Source organism: Eschrichtius robustus, chromosome 9 (assembly GCF_028021215.1).
Source record: "Eschrichtius robustus isolate mEscRob2 chromosome 9, mEscRob2.pri, whole genome shotgun sequence".
NCBI lineage: Eukaryota > Metazoa > Chordata > Mammalia > Artiodactyla > Eschrichtiidae > Eschrichtius > Eschrichtius robustus.
In genome coordinates this window covers 7,823,801-7,840,214 of record NC_090832.1, presented here as the reverse complement: position 1 = coordinate 7,840,214, position 16,414 = coordinate 7,823,801, and the positions used below count along the sequence as shown (strand labels likewise).

Genomic DNA, 16,414 nt, shown 5'->3' with positions numbered 1-16,414 from the left:
GGGGCTGATGGTCACTCCTAACTGTCTCTGCTTGTGCTGCAGAGCCGTGCCCTCCGGAGGCGGCTGTGTGTCTGCTGGGTGGCTCCAAGCCCGTGAACCTGGGCAGAGTGAGGGATGGCCCTCAGTGGAGCGAGGGCATGACTCTCCTGAGGTACGTCGATGGTGACCTGTGTCCGGACCAGATCCGGAAGAAGTCCACCACCATCCGCTTCTCGTGCAGCGAGAGCCAACTCGTAAGTGACACAGCTGTCTCGGCCCCCGTGCGAGTCCAGGGTCAGCGAGACTAATGTCTCACTTCCTGGGATGTGAGTTGAAGAGCTCGGGGTGACCCAGCCTAACGAAGGGCATGGGCGGCGCGGCCTCGGGCCCATGGTCCCGGGGTGTCCACCCTGGCAGTTCTTGTTCCAGAATTCGGTGGTTCTCTTTGAAGTTTGACTCAGGTCCCTGAAGGCCGGAGAGAGAACTGATATTTGATAACCTGCCCTTGTCTTCACGGAGGCACTTGGGTAAAGCAGAAGGTTGGGCAGACCCGGTTCCAAGGTAGCTCTTCCACTTCCTGGCCGTGTACCTCGGTCACTTAACCTCCCTAAACTGAACACCTGTTACCAACACGAGCTTGGCCTGTCCTGCCAATTCGCTATGAGGTTAGAGAGAGGAGGCGTGGAGCGCCGGGCACCGTTTCTGGCATGTGGTTGGTGCGTGGTAACTGGGTTCTCGTCTCATCTCTGGACGATTCCTTCCCTGACGGGTTGGTACATGCAGTTCAGCAGGTGGGGGCTGAATTAATGGTTTCTCTGGACGGTTTTTTCACCGCGGGAGCACCTCTGCCTCGGAGATGAAGGTGCAGCCTGTGTGCTGTCTTGTAAGATTCGGGAGTGAGGTCAGGCTGGCCCAGTGCACTCCATCCTCAGTGTCAGGACAGAGCACCACCGTGCAGCTGCGTGTGGGCAGCCGTGGCGGGAGGAGCCGGAGGTCTGCCCCCTTGACGGGGTGGCAGCTGAGGTTTCCCCTCAGGACGCTGTGCAGAGGCTGAGCCTGGGCCCCTGCGCTGCTGGCGTCCGCGCTCCTGGGCCCCTACAGACTCGCTCAGCTCTGTAACTGAGTGGAGAGGCTCACGGCAGAGCAAGACAGCTGCTTGGTCTGTGGAGGGCTCTGCACACGGGTGCCGGGGGCTGGTTTATCTGGGAAGGAGGGCGCTGCTGCACAAATCTTACCTTTTTACCCTCGCCGTGTGGACGAGACACGTCTGAGAGGCAGGGAGCCTTAGCCCAGGTGGTGGAGGGATTAGTTAGTTCATGACCAGTTCTCCCTGCGGGTCTCCCTGTTACGTCCATCGTTAACAGATGCCGGTTCCGTTTTTTGGGACGGTACCACTTATTTCCTCGTTCGCGCCTCGCGGTCGCCCTTTGAGCACCCTTCGCCACCCCGTCCCCGCCCCCACCTTAGACGCCTTAGCTGTCGGAACACGTCCCTGTCCCCCGAGGGGATTTCCGGCTCTCTCTCACCCTGTGTGTGTCAAGCCCCCAGGGGTATCTCAGGAGCAAACCCTGACCCTTTGCTTCTCCCCAGTCTGCCCTCGTCCCGTGAAGACACCGAGACGGGTGTGTCACGGGCTTGTGGTGCGTCACAGGGGAGCTCCTGCTCGACGCCAGTGGGCGCTGTTAACCTGCGTCAGGTGTGCACCCCGTCAGCAGCTGTCTGTCCTTCGCCTGTTTCTAGAACTCCAGGCCCATGTTCCTCAGTGCCGTGGAGGACTGCGAGTACACCTTCTCCTGGCCCACGGCCGCCGCCTGCCCTGTGAAGAGCAACGTGCACGACGACTGCCAGGTCACCAACCCCTCCACGGGTGAGGGGCGCTGCCGGCCACCCATCCCCACCCCCTCAACACACGCGCAAGTGCACGTGCACACACACACACACACGTAGGTGCACACGCGCACACACACGTGCATACACGGGCACACACGTGCATACACACACGGCCGCATACACACGTGCGCGCACACGCGCACACACATGTGGGCACACGCGCACGTGCACACACGCGCACGTGCATACACACACGGCCACGCAGGTGCATACACACACGCGCGCGCACACACGCATGCATACACGGGCACGCACGTGCATACCCACACGCACGTGCACACACGTGCACGCACACGCGCGCACTGCATACAGACACACGTGCGCGCGCGCAAGCGTGAGAGACCCAGTGTGAGGCAGGGGAGCAGGCACACCGGGCAGCAGCATCCTGTCCTGTGGGTGCACGTTTGGCCTTTCCTGCTGGATCTGCCCGGTCCTGTTGACTTGTGGCTCTTCAGTGGAGAAGAGACTGAGCCCCTCCCTGGAAGCCGTGCTCCCCGTAACTCCTGTTTCTGGGGTGCTGGTCCCAAGCTCTAGGCTGGCGGAGCTGGAGTCAGTCTCCTGCTCCTTTCAGAGTTGACGTGGGGCAACGAGGAAACCACAGGATCTCAGCGCTGGGGCCCGGAAAGGTTTGGGGGTGGGTCACTGGCAGCGGGAGGGATGCCGGCGGGCCCTCCTGACTCCAGCGGAATCGCCGTGGCCGCTGTGGCCCAGGCGCAGGAGGACACCCTGAGCCGCTGTCTCCTGGGTACTTTCTAGCTGTCAGGAAGGTTTTGGGGGCCGCGTCAGCGAAGGGGGGCGGTGACACGTGACGAGGAATCAGGAGGCCCGATGGCCGGCGGGATCTGTGTGTGAGCGCCGGTGATGGGTCACGGTGTCCCCATCCCTTCCCCCGAGCAGGACACCTGTTTGACCTGAGCTCTCTAAGCGGCAGGGCCGGGTACACTGCCGCCTACAGCGAGAAGGGGCTGGTCTACCTCAGCGTGTGCGGGGACAACGAGAACTGCGCCCCTGGCGTAGGTGAGTGCGGCCCGCCCTCCCGGCCCCGAGGTCGGCCTCGGCCTCCGCGTCCCTCCCGCGAAGAGGTCAGATGCCTTCATCGGCAGCAGTGGACTGGTTGGGGTGCGGGGGCTTCGTGGCCACGTGATGGAATACTAGATGTGTAACATTTGCTAAAACCACACGGGACCCTCCCGAGTGTTAGCTGTGAATTTCAAAGTCTGGTTCTGCAGAAAGTTCTCATGGGAAAGCGTGTGGTTTGAATCCATAATTGTGTGTCTTCCACTCTCCCTTGTGCGTTTGGGACAGGGGCCTGCTTCGGGCAGACCAGGATCAGCGTGGGCAAGGCGAGCAAGAGGCTGAAGTACGTGGACCAGGTCTTACAGCTGGTGTACGAGGACGGCTCCCCGTGTCCTTCCAAGACCGGCCTGAGCTACAAGAGCGTGATCAGCTTCGTGTGCAGGCCCGAGGCCGGGCCCACCAACAGGCCCGTGCTCATCTCCCTGGACAAGCAGACGTGCACGCTCTTCTTGTACTGGCACACACCCCTCGCCTGCGAGCAGGTGGTGAGTCGGGCTGGGCCCGTGTGGCACGGCCCACCTGGGGGCCCCGCGCCGCTTCTCCTGCGACTCCCTCGGGCCCCCAGCCTGTCTCATCCACTCCTGGGGCCCCAGTCATACTTGGTTCAAAGTGCCCGATGGTAGGTAACCAAGCATTTGGGGCACTGGTCCACCCTTCGTGCTCTTTTGGTTCAGCTTATGTTCTCGTGGGTGACTTGGGGGTCAGGAACACGTATTGCAGACACCAACGAGGCCTGTTTCCTGCTTGACAGACGGAATGTTCCGTGAGGAACGGCAGCTCCGTCATCGACTTGTCCCCCCTCATCCACCGCACCGGGGGGTACGAAGCGTACGATGAGAGCGAGGACGACGCCCCCGACACCAGCCCGGACTTCTACATCAACATCTGCCGGCCGCTGAGCCCCATGCACGGGGTGCCTTGTCCCGCCGGCGCCGCTGTGTGCAAAGTTCCCGTCGACGGCGCCCCCATAGTGAGTAGGGAACCAAGGGCGGAGACCATCCTGCAAGATTTTTAACAGTCTCCTTCATGCCGTGTTTCTGAAGGCTTTCACTGGAGAGTTTTCAGGCAGAAAGACTGGGGAAATGAGCCAGGACTACGTGTGTCTGAGTCCACTAGGGGAGGCGGACTGCAAGGGTCTGTGCGTTGAGCTGTCGGCGGATGAGGGTGGTCAGCAGTTATGGAAGAAAACGTGAGCACACATGTAGACACACTGTTTCGTATCAGGTCAGAAGGCTCAAGGACGCTGATGGAACTTGGTTTCTTGGCTTACATGCGGGTCTTGTGTCACTGAAACGCTTGTGAAGTGCAAGCAGGTTCTTTGGTAAATGAGTTGTAATTAAGGGTATAAGCTGGTTTGCTAATAGCTGAGTGTTCTGCCTTCCAGTATAGATTTGGATCTCTAAACATTGTCTCCATGAGTTATATTCATGTTTTGTCAGATTCTTGGTATGTTTTATTTGAAATGCATCTCAAAAGTGGTGTGTTTGTCTGCATTCTTTAAACGGGGAGTCGTGTCATAAGGTATCTAGATGTCCTTTTAAAAAACGGATGTTATCTGTGGTGTTGGTGGGGAGAGACGTTGGGAGGGGTGGGGAAGTGGGCCGTGATATGAACTTGACAGAGGCATAGCTATGTGACAAGTGCAGGGCCTGGAGCAACCAGATGTTGGCAGGAAGGGCTGTGGTGTCAGCCTTTCAAGTGGTGCAGGGGGGAGCCTTGGTGTGAACCACTTGCTGACAGGTCCAGTCTGCTTTCTTTTCCCATCCGGCTACCTTTTCTCAGATTTAAAAAAATGCAGGAAGTTCTCTAATTAGAGAGGGTCTTGTGTCATTGTGGACCTAACATGCCCCACAGTGGTGAACAAAGCACGTTGTGGCTTCATTCACACACACACACACTCAGTACACACATGCTCATCTCACACACACACTCATCACACACACACATCACACTCATCTCACACTCATCACACTCATCTCACACGCACTCATCACACGCACTCATCACACTCATGCATCTCACACTCATCACACGCACACATCATGCACACTTATCACACACACATCTCTCACTCGTCACACGCACTCATCACCGTCATCACACTCATCACACACCCTCATCTCACGCACATCACACAGTCATCACACTTATCACAAATTCATCTCACACACTCATCACACACAATCACGCTCATCACATGCGCTCATCACACACACATCTCTCACACACACTCACACACACATGTACATACACACTGTTCCTGGCCGGTCACTTTTCGTTCACTCGCATGTTTATTTGCTCGAAAACACTTGCCGAGCAGCCAGTGTGTGCCAGGGGCTGTGTGAAGCCGCGGAAGACAGCGGGGAGTGAGTAAGCGTGTGCTCAGTGCCCCCTGAGGCTACGCCGTGAGCACCACCGAGGAAGCAGCTGTCCCGGCGCAGTGCTGGACAGGAGGAGACACGGGGCATTGTTGGGGCAGCCACGTGGGCTCCTGCTTCCCACCAGCCGGAGCCAGAAACCGTGCAGCTGCCCCGGTGTAACTGGAGAGAGAGGCAACATTCCTGTTGCCTAGAATTGTCAAAAATTGACCCTGAGTAGAACAATTGTTATTAATGTAGGACCGAAACTGATAACCACTGGCAAACAGGTTTCTTTGTGGTGCCTTATTGTCAGGACTTTTCAAATGAGCTGCTATTAACCCAATGTCTTTAGGTGCTACTCGTCTTTAAAACAGATGGCATGTTAATTTTTGCAATTCTCTGTTAGCCGTTCTTCCACTAACTTGGGGAAAAATTACTTTTCTGAAACATTGCTTTTTTCTTTGTTTAGGATATTGGTCGAGTCACAGGACCTCCGATACTCAATCCCATAGCTAACGAAGTTTACTTGAACTTTGAAAGTAGTACTCCTTGCCTGGTGGACAAGCATTTCAACTACACCTCACTGATCGCCTTTCATTGTAAGAGGGGTGTGAGCATGGTAAGTGAGCGCCTGTTTACAAGGTAGGAGCCAAAGTGAGGGTCAATGAACCAGAGCTGGAAACCCATAAAGCCTGTTTCAGACCAAGAATGCCTGTGTTCACAATGCCTGCCTTGCATCATGTGGTGTGCCAGTGGTGCATGGAATAACTTAAAGCCATTAATTTAACAATAAGCCCACCCTGAGTTACCAGGGCAGATTTTGCACACAGAGGCTTGTTGTAATTTTAAAATATGAAACACTTGAGCATAGAAGTGGCCTTCACCTTTGCCTACCAATATACAAAAGTGTCAACTTTGGTTTTCTTTTTTTAAATTATAACATTACTCATCTTATTGGGAAGTCAGATGTTTTGGCAGCTGTAATCACTCAGGACATAATCCAAATTTTGGAAGTTAGCAAACAAAAGAAGACCTCTGGAATCAAAATAGCTACAACAGATTTGTACAATCTACTTTTAAGGAGGCCATTGATTTTTTGTTTTACATGCATTTAAAAAACAGAACTGGTTTCCATTAAAAAAAAGTGCTGTTTTATAAAGAGTTTTGCATTAGTTTTCTCTCAGTCTCCCTCGGAAAATGGGAGATAAATTGGTAGATTGTGGCCCCTGTTTTGCACTGACTCAGAAGGGCCGCCTGATGTCACATGGCTCTGCAGGGGCAGCTGGGCGCCCACCCACTGCTCCAGTGGAGAGCTCTTTGCTCCAGGCAGCCTGGCTTTCAGCCCCTTACCTGTGCTTCTGAAATCCCTAAAACTCCAAAAACTTAACAATCCTTTGACGTGAGTGGACTAGGGCTACTTATGGTCTGTATTTGTCACACCTGATGTGAATATGTAGAAGTGCTAATGTACTTGATTACAGGACCGTGTGTGTGTGTGTGTGTGTGTGTGTGTGTGTGTGTGTGTGTATGTATGTGTATGTATAAGACACACATATCCTGAACTGCCTCTGAAAACCCTGAAGGTGATGAATTCTAAGACTCTTGTGGCTGAAGGAGTGCAAGTAAAGGTCGTGGTTCTGTAACATGGAATCTCAGTAAGATGACATTCTGATTCCCTGGCCTGTAGCAGGTTTGTGAGGGAGAGGGGGCTGTGGCTGCCACAGATGGGTGACTGGACAGTGGCAGGAAGTGGCCTGGCAGCAGCCTGCCAAGGAGGGACAGTACAGTCATTGAGAGAAGGGGGAGAAACAAACCACTGCTTTCTGGGGCCTCTGCATATAGAGCCCCAGAGCTCCCAGACAGACCTTTCCCTGTTCACAAACTGTTGGGTGCGAGGATACTCCTGAGTGATCAAGGCGAGGGAGGCCGTGATCGTCGGCTCCCTTGTCTCTACAAGTGGGGCGTCTGGACACACGTCCGCAGGTACCCCTGGACTTGCGCTGGTCTCGGAGCAGCGGCGTGCTAAGAGTGGTCAGTACTTTGGGGTTTTAGAAACGGTATCTCACGCTGCATGTGTGTCAAGTTTGGAAGGATTTTCGAGGAGATTTTCTCTCCCTGTGTTTTTTTATCTTCAGTGGAGATATTTTCTTCACTTACGTTTATAGAAAAACAGATTCTCAGCTACAGCTAAAAATGAAATTCCTTATCTGTTTTTGTGGCTGTCGCTGAATGAGGGAGGGAGAAAGCACCTTGATTTATATTTATTTATGATACTTGGCCTGTGGAATGTCTTGCCAGGTCACTTCTCTACCTTATCGTAAACCCTCAGTTTCCAGAGGCGGTGGAGCAGAGATGCATACAGAATCACTTGCCTCCGTCCTTCGCGGTGGGAGGGTCTCGGTTTCACACGCCTCTCTGTCACGACGTTTAAAGATCCCTCGCTTTCTGCCTTTGAGCTGGTAGCGTGGAGCCCTGAGATGCTGTGCCTCTGTGGGTGCAGGGCCACGGCCCAGGGGCAGCGAGGAGCTGGGGCGTGCGCAGGCCTGCCTCGCGGTGCTGGAGGGCAGTGCTGCTTCCTTGCCGCTGGCGGGGACGATGGCTCCGTCCTCTTGGAGAGAGGCCACCGTGGGTCACCCCGAGCCCCTGGCGGTCTGGAGGCAGCGCAGGAGCCCGCAGCCCCCGGGCAGGTGTCTCCGGCACTTGCGGGGGAGCAGGGAGGACGCTGTGCTTATTAACCCGCGTGGGTTCAAGCCCGAGCCCTGCCTTAAAACAGGGCACTCCGAAGCTGCTGAGGACCAGCGACTGCGACTTTGTGTTCGAGTGGGAGACGCCGCTGGTGTGTCCTGACGAGGTGAAGGCAGAGGGCTGCTCCCTGACGGACGAGCAGCTGCACTACAGCTTCAACCTGTCCAGCCTCTCCAAGAGCACCTTCAAGGTAGCGCTGCTGCCCTGGCGCCCGCCGTCTCGGGGCCGCCGCCTGGCTGCTTTCTGACGCTCGCTTGCGTTTCGCAGCGTGGCACGTGTGATCACTGGAGGACGTGTGGCCGCGAGGCAGTGCGTGGCGGGGGGGCGGCCTTACTCTGTCCCGGGCGGGGCTCGGACGGTGTGCAAACCAGTCACGGCTCACGCTGGAGACGAGCCTCGCGGTGGGAGCGATTCTTTGTTCTGGAGGGTTCCGCGGCCCGGAGAGGGGGCAGGGGGGCTCTTCATGTCGCAGATGGAGAGCCGGAGGCCGCTCGTGGGTGACCGCACGTGGACACGTGTGTGACCACGTGCCCGTAAGGGGCGGGGCCTGCAGAGGTGCCGGGGGCAGGGAGCTGTGGGCCCCCGACTCGAACACATCTGGGTGTGTAGGGGGCTGGTCCGGCCCCGGCCTGAGCGCTGTGGACTCTTCGTTACGTGGCTGGGGCCGTGGCCTACGTCCCTGTGACGTAGGCGTTGCTGAGTCGTACGGCCGTGGACCGAGCCCGCGAGATCCCCTGCTGCCCAGGGGACGGCGGCTGGTGAGCGGTGAGCTCCGAGGTGTGTGCCCAGGTGCCAGCGGCCTGGCTGCTGTAACGGAGACCGTGCCTGGGTGCAGGCCCTCCCGACGGGTGCGCCACAGGCGCGGCCTGCAGAGGCTGGGCGGCAAGGGCGGCACCTTCGGTCAGGCTGCGGCCGCTCTGCGCTCAGCTCTGAGTCCTCGGCGCTCCCAGCTTACAGGCGGGAGACGCGGGCTTCGGGAAGGGGGGCGAGCCGCCTGGGGTCTCGCAGCTGCCGCCCCCCACGGGTCTGCGGGAGCACGGCCAGCAGGGCTGCCACCGGAGGGCAGGGCCTCGGTGCGGAAGGCGCCCAGAGAGTGGACAGGGCGTCGCCCTCTGGAGGGGGGCAGGGCCCCAGAGGAGGAGGTGAGCGCCCAGGCCCCCCCGGGCACAGCCGCGGACCCAGCCGCCGCTTGCCTGCACGCGCCCGCCTCCCGCAGCGCCGGCCCCCTGCACCCGGAGACCCCTCACGGCCGCGGGGTGATGTCTCTCCAGGTGACCCGAGACTCGCGCACCTACAGCATCGGGGTGTGCACCGCGGCTGCGGGCCTGGACCAAGGAGGCTGCAAGGACGGAGGCGTCTGTCTGCTCTCCAGGAGCAAGGGGGTGTCTTTCGGGAGGCTGGCGTCGATGAGACTGGATTACAGGCACCAGGACGAAGCTGTCATTTTAAGTTACGCCAACGGAGATAATTGCCCTCCAGGTAAATCTTTGCAGAGGGGTGAATCTTAACGTTCCCAGGAAACATGAAATTAGCCGTGGCAGCAGGAGAGAACTGAGGAATGATGCTGTAGATGCTGCGAGCACCGGGACCTTGGCTCGGGCCACGGGACGAGCCATCCTAACAGCCCTAGGGCCCTCGAACTGCTTGTCACGTTGCGGCTGGGAGGCCTGGCAGTCCCCACGTTGGTTGAGGGTGACCATTTCTGTGCAGAGTCCTTGTTTGAGGTGACGGCGCCTGGTAAGGCGCAGCCAACGTGGTGCTGATAATCAGGGTCACGCAGACTCCTTCTCTTTCCAGAAACTGAAGAAGGCGACCCGTGTGTGTTCCCCTTCGTGTTCAATGGGAAGAGCTATGAGCAGTGTGTTCTGGAGGGCAGGGCCAGGCTCTGGTGTGCGACCACCGCAAACTACGACAGAGACCACGAGTGGGGCTTTTGCAGACACTGTAAGTGGGAGAGCACCAGGTCCCAGCCAGGCCGGTGAGGTAACCTTGTACCCGTGGTAGGCCTGCTTCGTGCTCAGATCTTTCTGGACGTCCAAGTAAACGGCAGTGATTCTGTTGCATATAATCTTCTAGCCAAGGCTATTTTCCATGAAGAAAAGTCGTCTCTAATTGTTCTGTGGGATGTATTGCGTAACCGTGAATGTACTCCGCGGCAGGGCCAGGTGGGGGGCAGGTTCGAGGTGGTCAGCTCGCCCACTCCCCAGCTCGAGGGACTCGTGTCCACATACCAGTTTTCCGCACCGGTGATTCCCGTTCACTCTCAGCAGAATTGCTCCTGTCCCGGGTCTGCAGGGTGGTGAGGGGGTAATCAGGCCTGCAGGGGCTCGTCGGTTGATCGTCTGCTCTGTGGTGGGCTGGGCTGGGCTGGGCAGGGGCGGGGTTCACGGCCAGCCGGGCCCAGCATCCTTGCTGCTGCCGCATGGAGAACCGGCACGCGAGGGAGTCCTAGTAACACATGTGGCACAGACTGATGTGAGTTCCCAAGGAAAGCGATGGGATAAATGCTGGAGAAGTTGAGTGTTTGTAAGTCATCAGGGAGCAGAATGATACAAGTTAAGGAGTTAGAAACGTTAAGTTTACAAGGGACTACTGTAGCTTTGTTTGGAGGCTTATTAAGACAGGACCTTTCTCCTGGTCTGTCGGATGACACGTTTTTAGGTAATGAATTACAGGTATCTTTTTTTATTGTCATTCATACATTAATCAAATACCGAATACCTGTCTGCAAGGCACCGCGCTATTGCTGTGAGGTTGATAAGTGCAGAAGGAGATACTGTGCCCCGAGGGAACTTGGTCTATTTAGGGTTGAGATACATGAATGGAACACGACGAGACCTGGCTGGGGCTGCATGGGAAGCGGCCAGGCGTGGACAGGGTCCCTAAGGGCCAGCGCAGCGGAGGCGGGGAGGAGCCTAAGGACGAGTGAGGGACAGGCCAGGTCTGACTGGTCCCCATGTGCTGCCCCAGCCAACAGCCACCGGACGTCCGCGATTATCTTCAAGTGCGACGAGGATGCCGATGTGGGGCGGCCACAGGTCTTCAGTGAAGTTCGTGGGTGTGAGGTGACGTTTGAGTGGAAAACCAAAGTCATCTGCCCCCCGAAGAAGATGGAGTGCAAGTTCATCCAGAAGCACAAGACCTACGACCTGCGGCTGCTGTCCTCCCTCACCGGCTCCTGGTTCTTTGTCCACGACGGGACCTCGTGAGTGCCCCCCACCTCGGCGGCGTGCTGACGGGCTGGGTGCTTGGTGCTTTAGCTCAGACCCTGAAGGCGGGATGGCCTCATTCCTCTGACGCTCAGGGCGGCCTGGTGCACGGCGGGTGGTTTGGAAGCAGAGGCGACAGAAACCTGCAGAACCCAGAGAAGCCGCTGGTCCACTGTGGGCCTGATGGAATTAGTCTCGGTTTGGTGCATGTTTGTGAGGGGCAGCCGTCCGTGGCTGCGTGTGTCATCCCGGCTCTGCTGCCCGAAGTCCCTAGGCCGTGCTGGCCTGCGGTGGCTTAGCTGGACTGACTGCTCCCTGCATAGCGCCTTCCCCCAGGCGCTCCGGGATCCTTCCGTCCACACGGCTGGAGGGGGGAGCGTGGACCTGGAGGGCCTAAGTAGCCGTAAGCGAGGGAACAACTCGCCGGGGTTTGAGCCGCTGCGTGTCCTGACTCTAAACCACCCGAGTCTCGGGGCTCACTCACCCCACGTGCCTGCTTGGCACACTCGCTTCTTCAGCATCCAGCCGCTCTTTGGCCTATCTTTACCCAGAGACCTGTTTCAGTGCTGCGTCCAGAGGTGCTGCGAAATCCTTGGCTATCAGAACGATTACCTTTTCTGGAAGGAATGGAAGGAGCTGCCCCCGAGTGTGCAGGACAGACACTGACCTTGCCTCTCTGTGTGTCATTTTACAGGTACTACATCAATTTGTGTCAGAAAATATACAAAGGGCCCCTGGACTGCTCTGAAAGAGCCAGCGTTTGCAAAAAGAGCCCCTCTGGCGACGTCCAGGTCTTGGGGCTCGTTCACACGCAGAAGCTGGACGTCATAGGTAAGGCCTGGACCCTTGTTGCATGGTCACAGGTGTCGTGTCAGAGTCGGGAAGGTGGAGGTGTCCCCCTGTGACCAGAGGGTCAGCGCTGGCTTTGGTTGAAGCCTCCAGGTGTTATTTTCAGTGACTGTTTCTCAGGCACTTGGCACCTCCCGGAGCATCAGAGTAAGTACTGCTCTGTGTCCTCCGAGACGGCAGGTCCTAGTCTGTGTGTCTAGAGGGCTGGGCGGTCCTGGGGAGGTGTTTGTCCTCAGGAGGAGGGCAGAACGTTCAGGGTTCCTCTGAGTCCCTGCTCCAGCCTCCGTGTCTACGTGCAAGTGTTTATCCGGGGAAGCCAAACGCTGACATGAGAACCTGGTAAAGACGATTCAGGGTACATTTTCGTAATGTTTTAATTCGGAAGCACAAAATGAAGCTCGTTTTAATAGAAAATTCATCTTGCAATTGGTTGTTGAGTGAAAGAGTCTTTCATCACGTAAAAGGAAAAGGCAGGGTTTTCTTAGTTTAGGTGTGTTGGGAGGACAAGGAAGAAACAACGTTCAGTGTGCCTGTCTGGCTGGAGGGGGTCCCCGAGCTGTCCTGATTAGAGCACGGGGAGCCGTATGTCCACTCCAGCTGTTGACAGGGAGAAAGGGAGTTCTGGGGAACCACTGTCACCCTTGAGAAAAACCCCGACTCTGCAGGTTGGAAGTGGGGCGAGTCACCCCCCGGCAGGAGTGGCCAGACCTCCTGGCCCACGGCCCGCCCTCCGTTGGAGATCTTGGCCGTAGCCGCCACGAAGGGCATAGGGGCTGCGGGTGGGTCTGTCCCTGCTATCTCGTCCTCGTGGATATTTGACCCGTCTGTCGCTTGGTTTCCCACAGCCAGGTGAGAAAAACTAGAACATTGAAGCCTCATGAAAAGATGAGCTAGTAAAACCTGTTCCCTGACACACCAGGCGGGGTCTTACCATTGGGCCCCAACAGGACAACCATCTAAGGCCAGTTGCCGTGACCCCCACAAGCATTTAGGGGGTGTGACCTTGTGGGGTGAAGAGATGGACTCTTGTCCCGGGAGTTAACAGTCCCCGGTAGCCAGGCTTTGTACGTGTGTGATTTATGCGTGTGTACACGTGTGGTCCTCAGTGGCCCGGGCAGGTGTTAGAGTCCATTTCACAGCTTGGGTAACTGGAGGTGTGGAAGGTTGAGTGTGTTGTCCATCTAGTATGATGGTGGAGGCACTTCATCAAGACCTGTACCTGTTGGTTCCACGTTCCAGAAGTTTAAGCATTTCTCTTCAAAGCTGTGGAACCCTTTCTTACAAAATTTTCACCAAAGCCCAATATTTAAAACAAACTCACCCAGAGCAGCCTTGAACCTGGGTGGGTCCGGGAGCATGGGCCTCACTTCCTGTCGAGGGGTCCCCGTGCCTTGGCCATGCCCCGGAGAACACCTGGGCAGCGGGTGCCGCCCCCTCCGCGTCCCCTGTCTCGAAGGACGTGGGTCGGGTGTGTGAGGGTCAGGCCGGGGGACTGTCCCGTGCTGGCCCCGAGAGCCACCGTCTGTGCGCTGAGCCCCTGTGAGACGTGCCCCTGGAAGCGCGGCCTTCTTTGCACGGCCTTGCTTTTCGCGGCCCCTGCAGGCTGGGCTTCCCCTGGTTCTTGGACCACGTGGAGAAGAACCTTCAGAAGCAGAAAGAGCTCCACGTGGAACCAGGAGGCCTGAGGAAACCAGAGCTGTGGTGGGTGGAGTGTCACGCTGGAGGGTGGACGTCTGGCGCCTGCCCTGTCCTTCCCGGGAGGCTCAGGGTGGGATGGAGGAATGCGAGGGGAAGCGCCTGAAACGGCACAGAAGTTGCGCACGGCGGGGGGCCCCGCGCACACGCTGCACCGGGTGCTCCCCGCTCGGCCCCGGACCGCACGCTGCGGGGGTCTCCCGGCCGCACAGGTGAGGAGACGGTGCGCGGGGGTCGGCTGGGGTCTGCACCCCGGTCTCCTCTTGCTGTGCGGGCAGCGACGCGGGCCGGGCGCGGTCATCAGGCTTGGCGGTGCTGATGGCCCGCGTAATGAGTCTCCAGAGGCACAGACGTTTGTTCATGATACAGGTTTGACTTCTGACACTGGGGCTCCTGCGATGCCCTAGAAATAGCGTCAGTTCAGTCGTTTGTGTTTCAGATGACAGAGTCATCGTGACTTATTCAAAAGGCCATCAGTGTGGTGACAACAAGACGGCATCCGCCGTCATCGAGCTGACCTGTGCGAAGACAGTGGGCCGGCCTTCGTTCACAAGGTGAGGGGATGGGGTCCCTCAGGGAAGCTGTGTGCAGGGCCTGCCGGGACCCCGTCGGAATTTCTCCCCATGGTTTCCCCTTGGGGGCGGCGAGGGGCACCGGCCGCTGAGACCCGTGGCCTGGTGGAGCCGGGGCTGCCCCGCGCGGGGAGGGGTCCCTGGAAGGGGGCTGCGACATGCGTAAAGCAGGATTTCACCGGCTTCCGGCTTTGAATGTCATAGTGTAACCAAAAGGGCATTGATTGGTGCCACCCAGGGCCAGCTGTTCAAGCAGCCTGTCTGGGACCCGCGGCCGGCACGGTGGCACCTGGGATGCTTGCTCTTGGATTATCCTGGAAATCTCTGGGCAGCTCCGTGTCTGGGGCTGTGGGGGGGGACCGTTTGGCCAGCAGAGGGAGCGTGTGAGCTGCTGTGTTCGTGAACCGACCGATTCCTTCCAGAAGCTGGGCTTGGGAAAGGGGAGACCCAGGCGTTGTCAAAGGATTGAATCAGTTGGAGAGTCTGAGGTGCTTGTAAAGCAAATATTCAAAAATCTAGGAGCAAATCTTTCCAGCTTTTAGACGTTGCACAGTTTCTAAATTTTAAGAACACATGTAAGCGCTTGCCTGCTTTTTCACACGGCAGATGGGTTGGGTGGGCATCTTCCTGATCGTAAGTCGCCCTCCTAGCCCGGCGGCGTCCTCTGGTTTGGGAGGGTGGCCGTGACCATGGTCTGTGTGCCGCCTGCAGGTTCGACATGGGCAGCTGCACCTACCACTTCAGCTGGGACTCGCGCGCGGCCTGCGCGGTGAAGCCGCAGGAGGTGCAGATGGTGAACGGCACCATCACCAACCCAGCCAACGGCAGGAGCTTCAGCCTCGGGGACATTTATTTCAAGTCAGTGGAGCATTTTCCTTCTGGGTGCTGCCACGTATTCAGATCTCTCCCCGGCCGAGGGCTGCGAGATAAAGAGGGCCAAGTGTTTGTGTGTTTTAGTTACCGTTTCCAGGTAGTCGTCATATTTCGCTCAAACAGAGGGCAAGCACTACTCAGCTATTGAGTGTAACACCAAAGATGCTGAGTTCTCCTGAGCGTAAACATAAAGTCGCCCCTCCTCCCTCGCCCAGGGGTCGGAGCTGGAACCTTCTGAAACAATTTTCGATGAGGAACTTCTGGGCTTACTAGTTTGTGAATAAAAAAGTCAGTTGCTCAGCGGTGTCACTGGGTGGGTCTCGGGGTCCGGGGCTGTGCCTGGGCAGGGGGAAGCGGGCATGGTGCGGGGCACAGCATCTGAGAACAGGGCAGCAAAGCTCCGCGCGCGGAGGGCTGGGCAGTAGGACGGGGAGACGGCAGGTGGCGCCCTCGGCAGTATCCTGCAGCCCTGCCCCGTACCCTGGGCTTTGGGTCCAGGTGACAAAGGGCTCTCTTGAAGGACCGTTGGAGTCACCCGACCTTTTCTTTTAGGCGGTTCAGCGCCTCTGGGGACATGAGAACGAATGGGGACAAGTACCTGTACGAGATCCAGCTGTCCTCCATCACGAGCTCCACGAACCCCGCGTGCTCCGGGGCCAACATCTGTCAGGTGAAGCCCAACGACCAGCACTTCAGTAGGAAAGTCGGGACTTCTGACAAAACCAAATACTACGTTCAAGGTAACTCTCTCCCTCCATGTGCCACGTTTAACTTCCTTGGAGGAACTGTAACGTATTTTCATGAACAAACGCCCTGCAGTTGAAACGTCAGATCAGTTTTAGCACAAAAGCCCTGGGTCCGATCCTGTGTCTTGACACGCGCTTGTCATAGCGGACTGAGCAGCGTGTGTCAGACCAGAGCGGTTCGCTATAGGGAAGACTTACCTCCTAAACAAACAAGCAAAACTTGGTCTAAACCAGAGGTGGTGAGGCGGGCGTGCATGGCCACGTCCGGAATTTCCTTTGGTTTGGTTTTTGTCACAATATGTCTTTATTTTGAAACTTCAGATGTTACTGTAGAAGGGTAGGAGGTTTCGGGTTTGTCAAAAGGATGAGAAGAAAAGAGAGACCTGACCCAAGTATTCGGGTGGGTGTGGAGGAGGGCA

The 16,414-nt window shown here is 57.3% G+C and overlaps 1 protein-coding gene across 2 annotated transcripts in view; it reads left to right on the top strand.

Annotated features, from left to right (window-relative positions):
* Nucleotides 1–16,414, top strand: part of IGF2R (insulin like growth factor 2 receptor) — a 117,139-nt gene that overhangs the window by 93,455 nt on the left and 7,270 nt on the right. For both annotated transcript variants that reach the window (XM_068551491.1, XM_068551492.1), the window contains exons 31-44: nucleotides 43–233; nucleotides 1,720–1,846; nucleotides 2,767–2,886; nucleotides 3,175–3,431; nucleotides 3,698–3,916; nucleotides 5,776–5,925; nucleotides 8,080–8,241; nucleotides 9,323–9,530; nucleotides 9,849–9,995; nucleotides 11,022–11,256; nucleotides 11,955–12,091; nucleotides 14,244–14,358; nucleotides 15,088–15,234; nucleotides 15,802–15,989. In XM_068551491.1, the coding sequence (XP_068407592.1) occupies nucleotides 43–233; nucleotides 1,720–1,846; nucleotides 2,767–2,886; nucleotides 3,175–3,431; nucleotides 3,698–3,916; nucleotides 5,776–5,925; nucleotides 8,080–8,241; nucleotides 9,323–9,530; nucleotides 9,849–9,995; nucleotides 11,022–11,256; nucleotides 11,955–12,091; nucleotides 14,244–14,358; nucleotides 15,088–15,234; nucleotides 15,802–15,989 (2,403 nt within the window). The remainder of the gene's footprint in view (nucleotides 1–42; nucleotides 234–1,719; nucleotides 1,847–2,766; nucleotides 2,887–3,174; nucleotides 3,432–3,697; nucleotides 3,917–5,775; nucleotides 5,926–8,079; nucleotides 8,242–9,322; nucleotides 9,531–9,848; nucleotides 9,996–11,021; nucleotides 11,257–11,954; nucleotides 12,092–14,243; nucleotides 14,359–15,087; nucleotides 15,235–15,801; nucleotides 15,990–16,414) is intronic.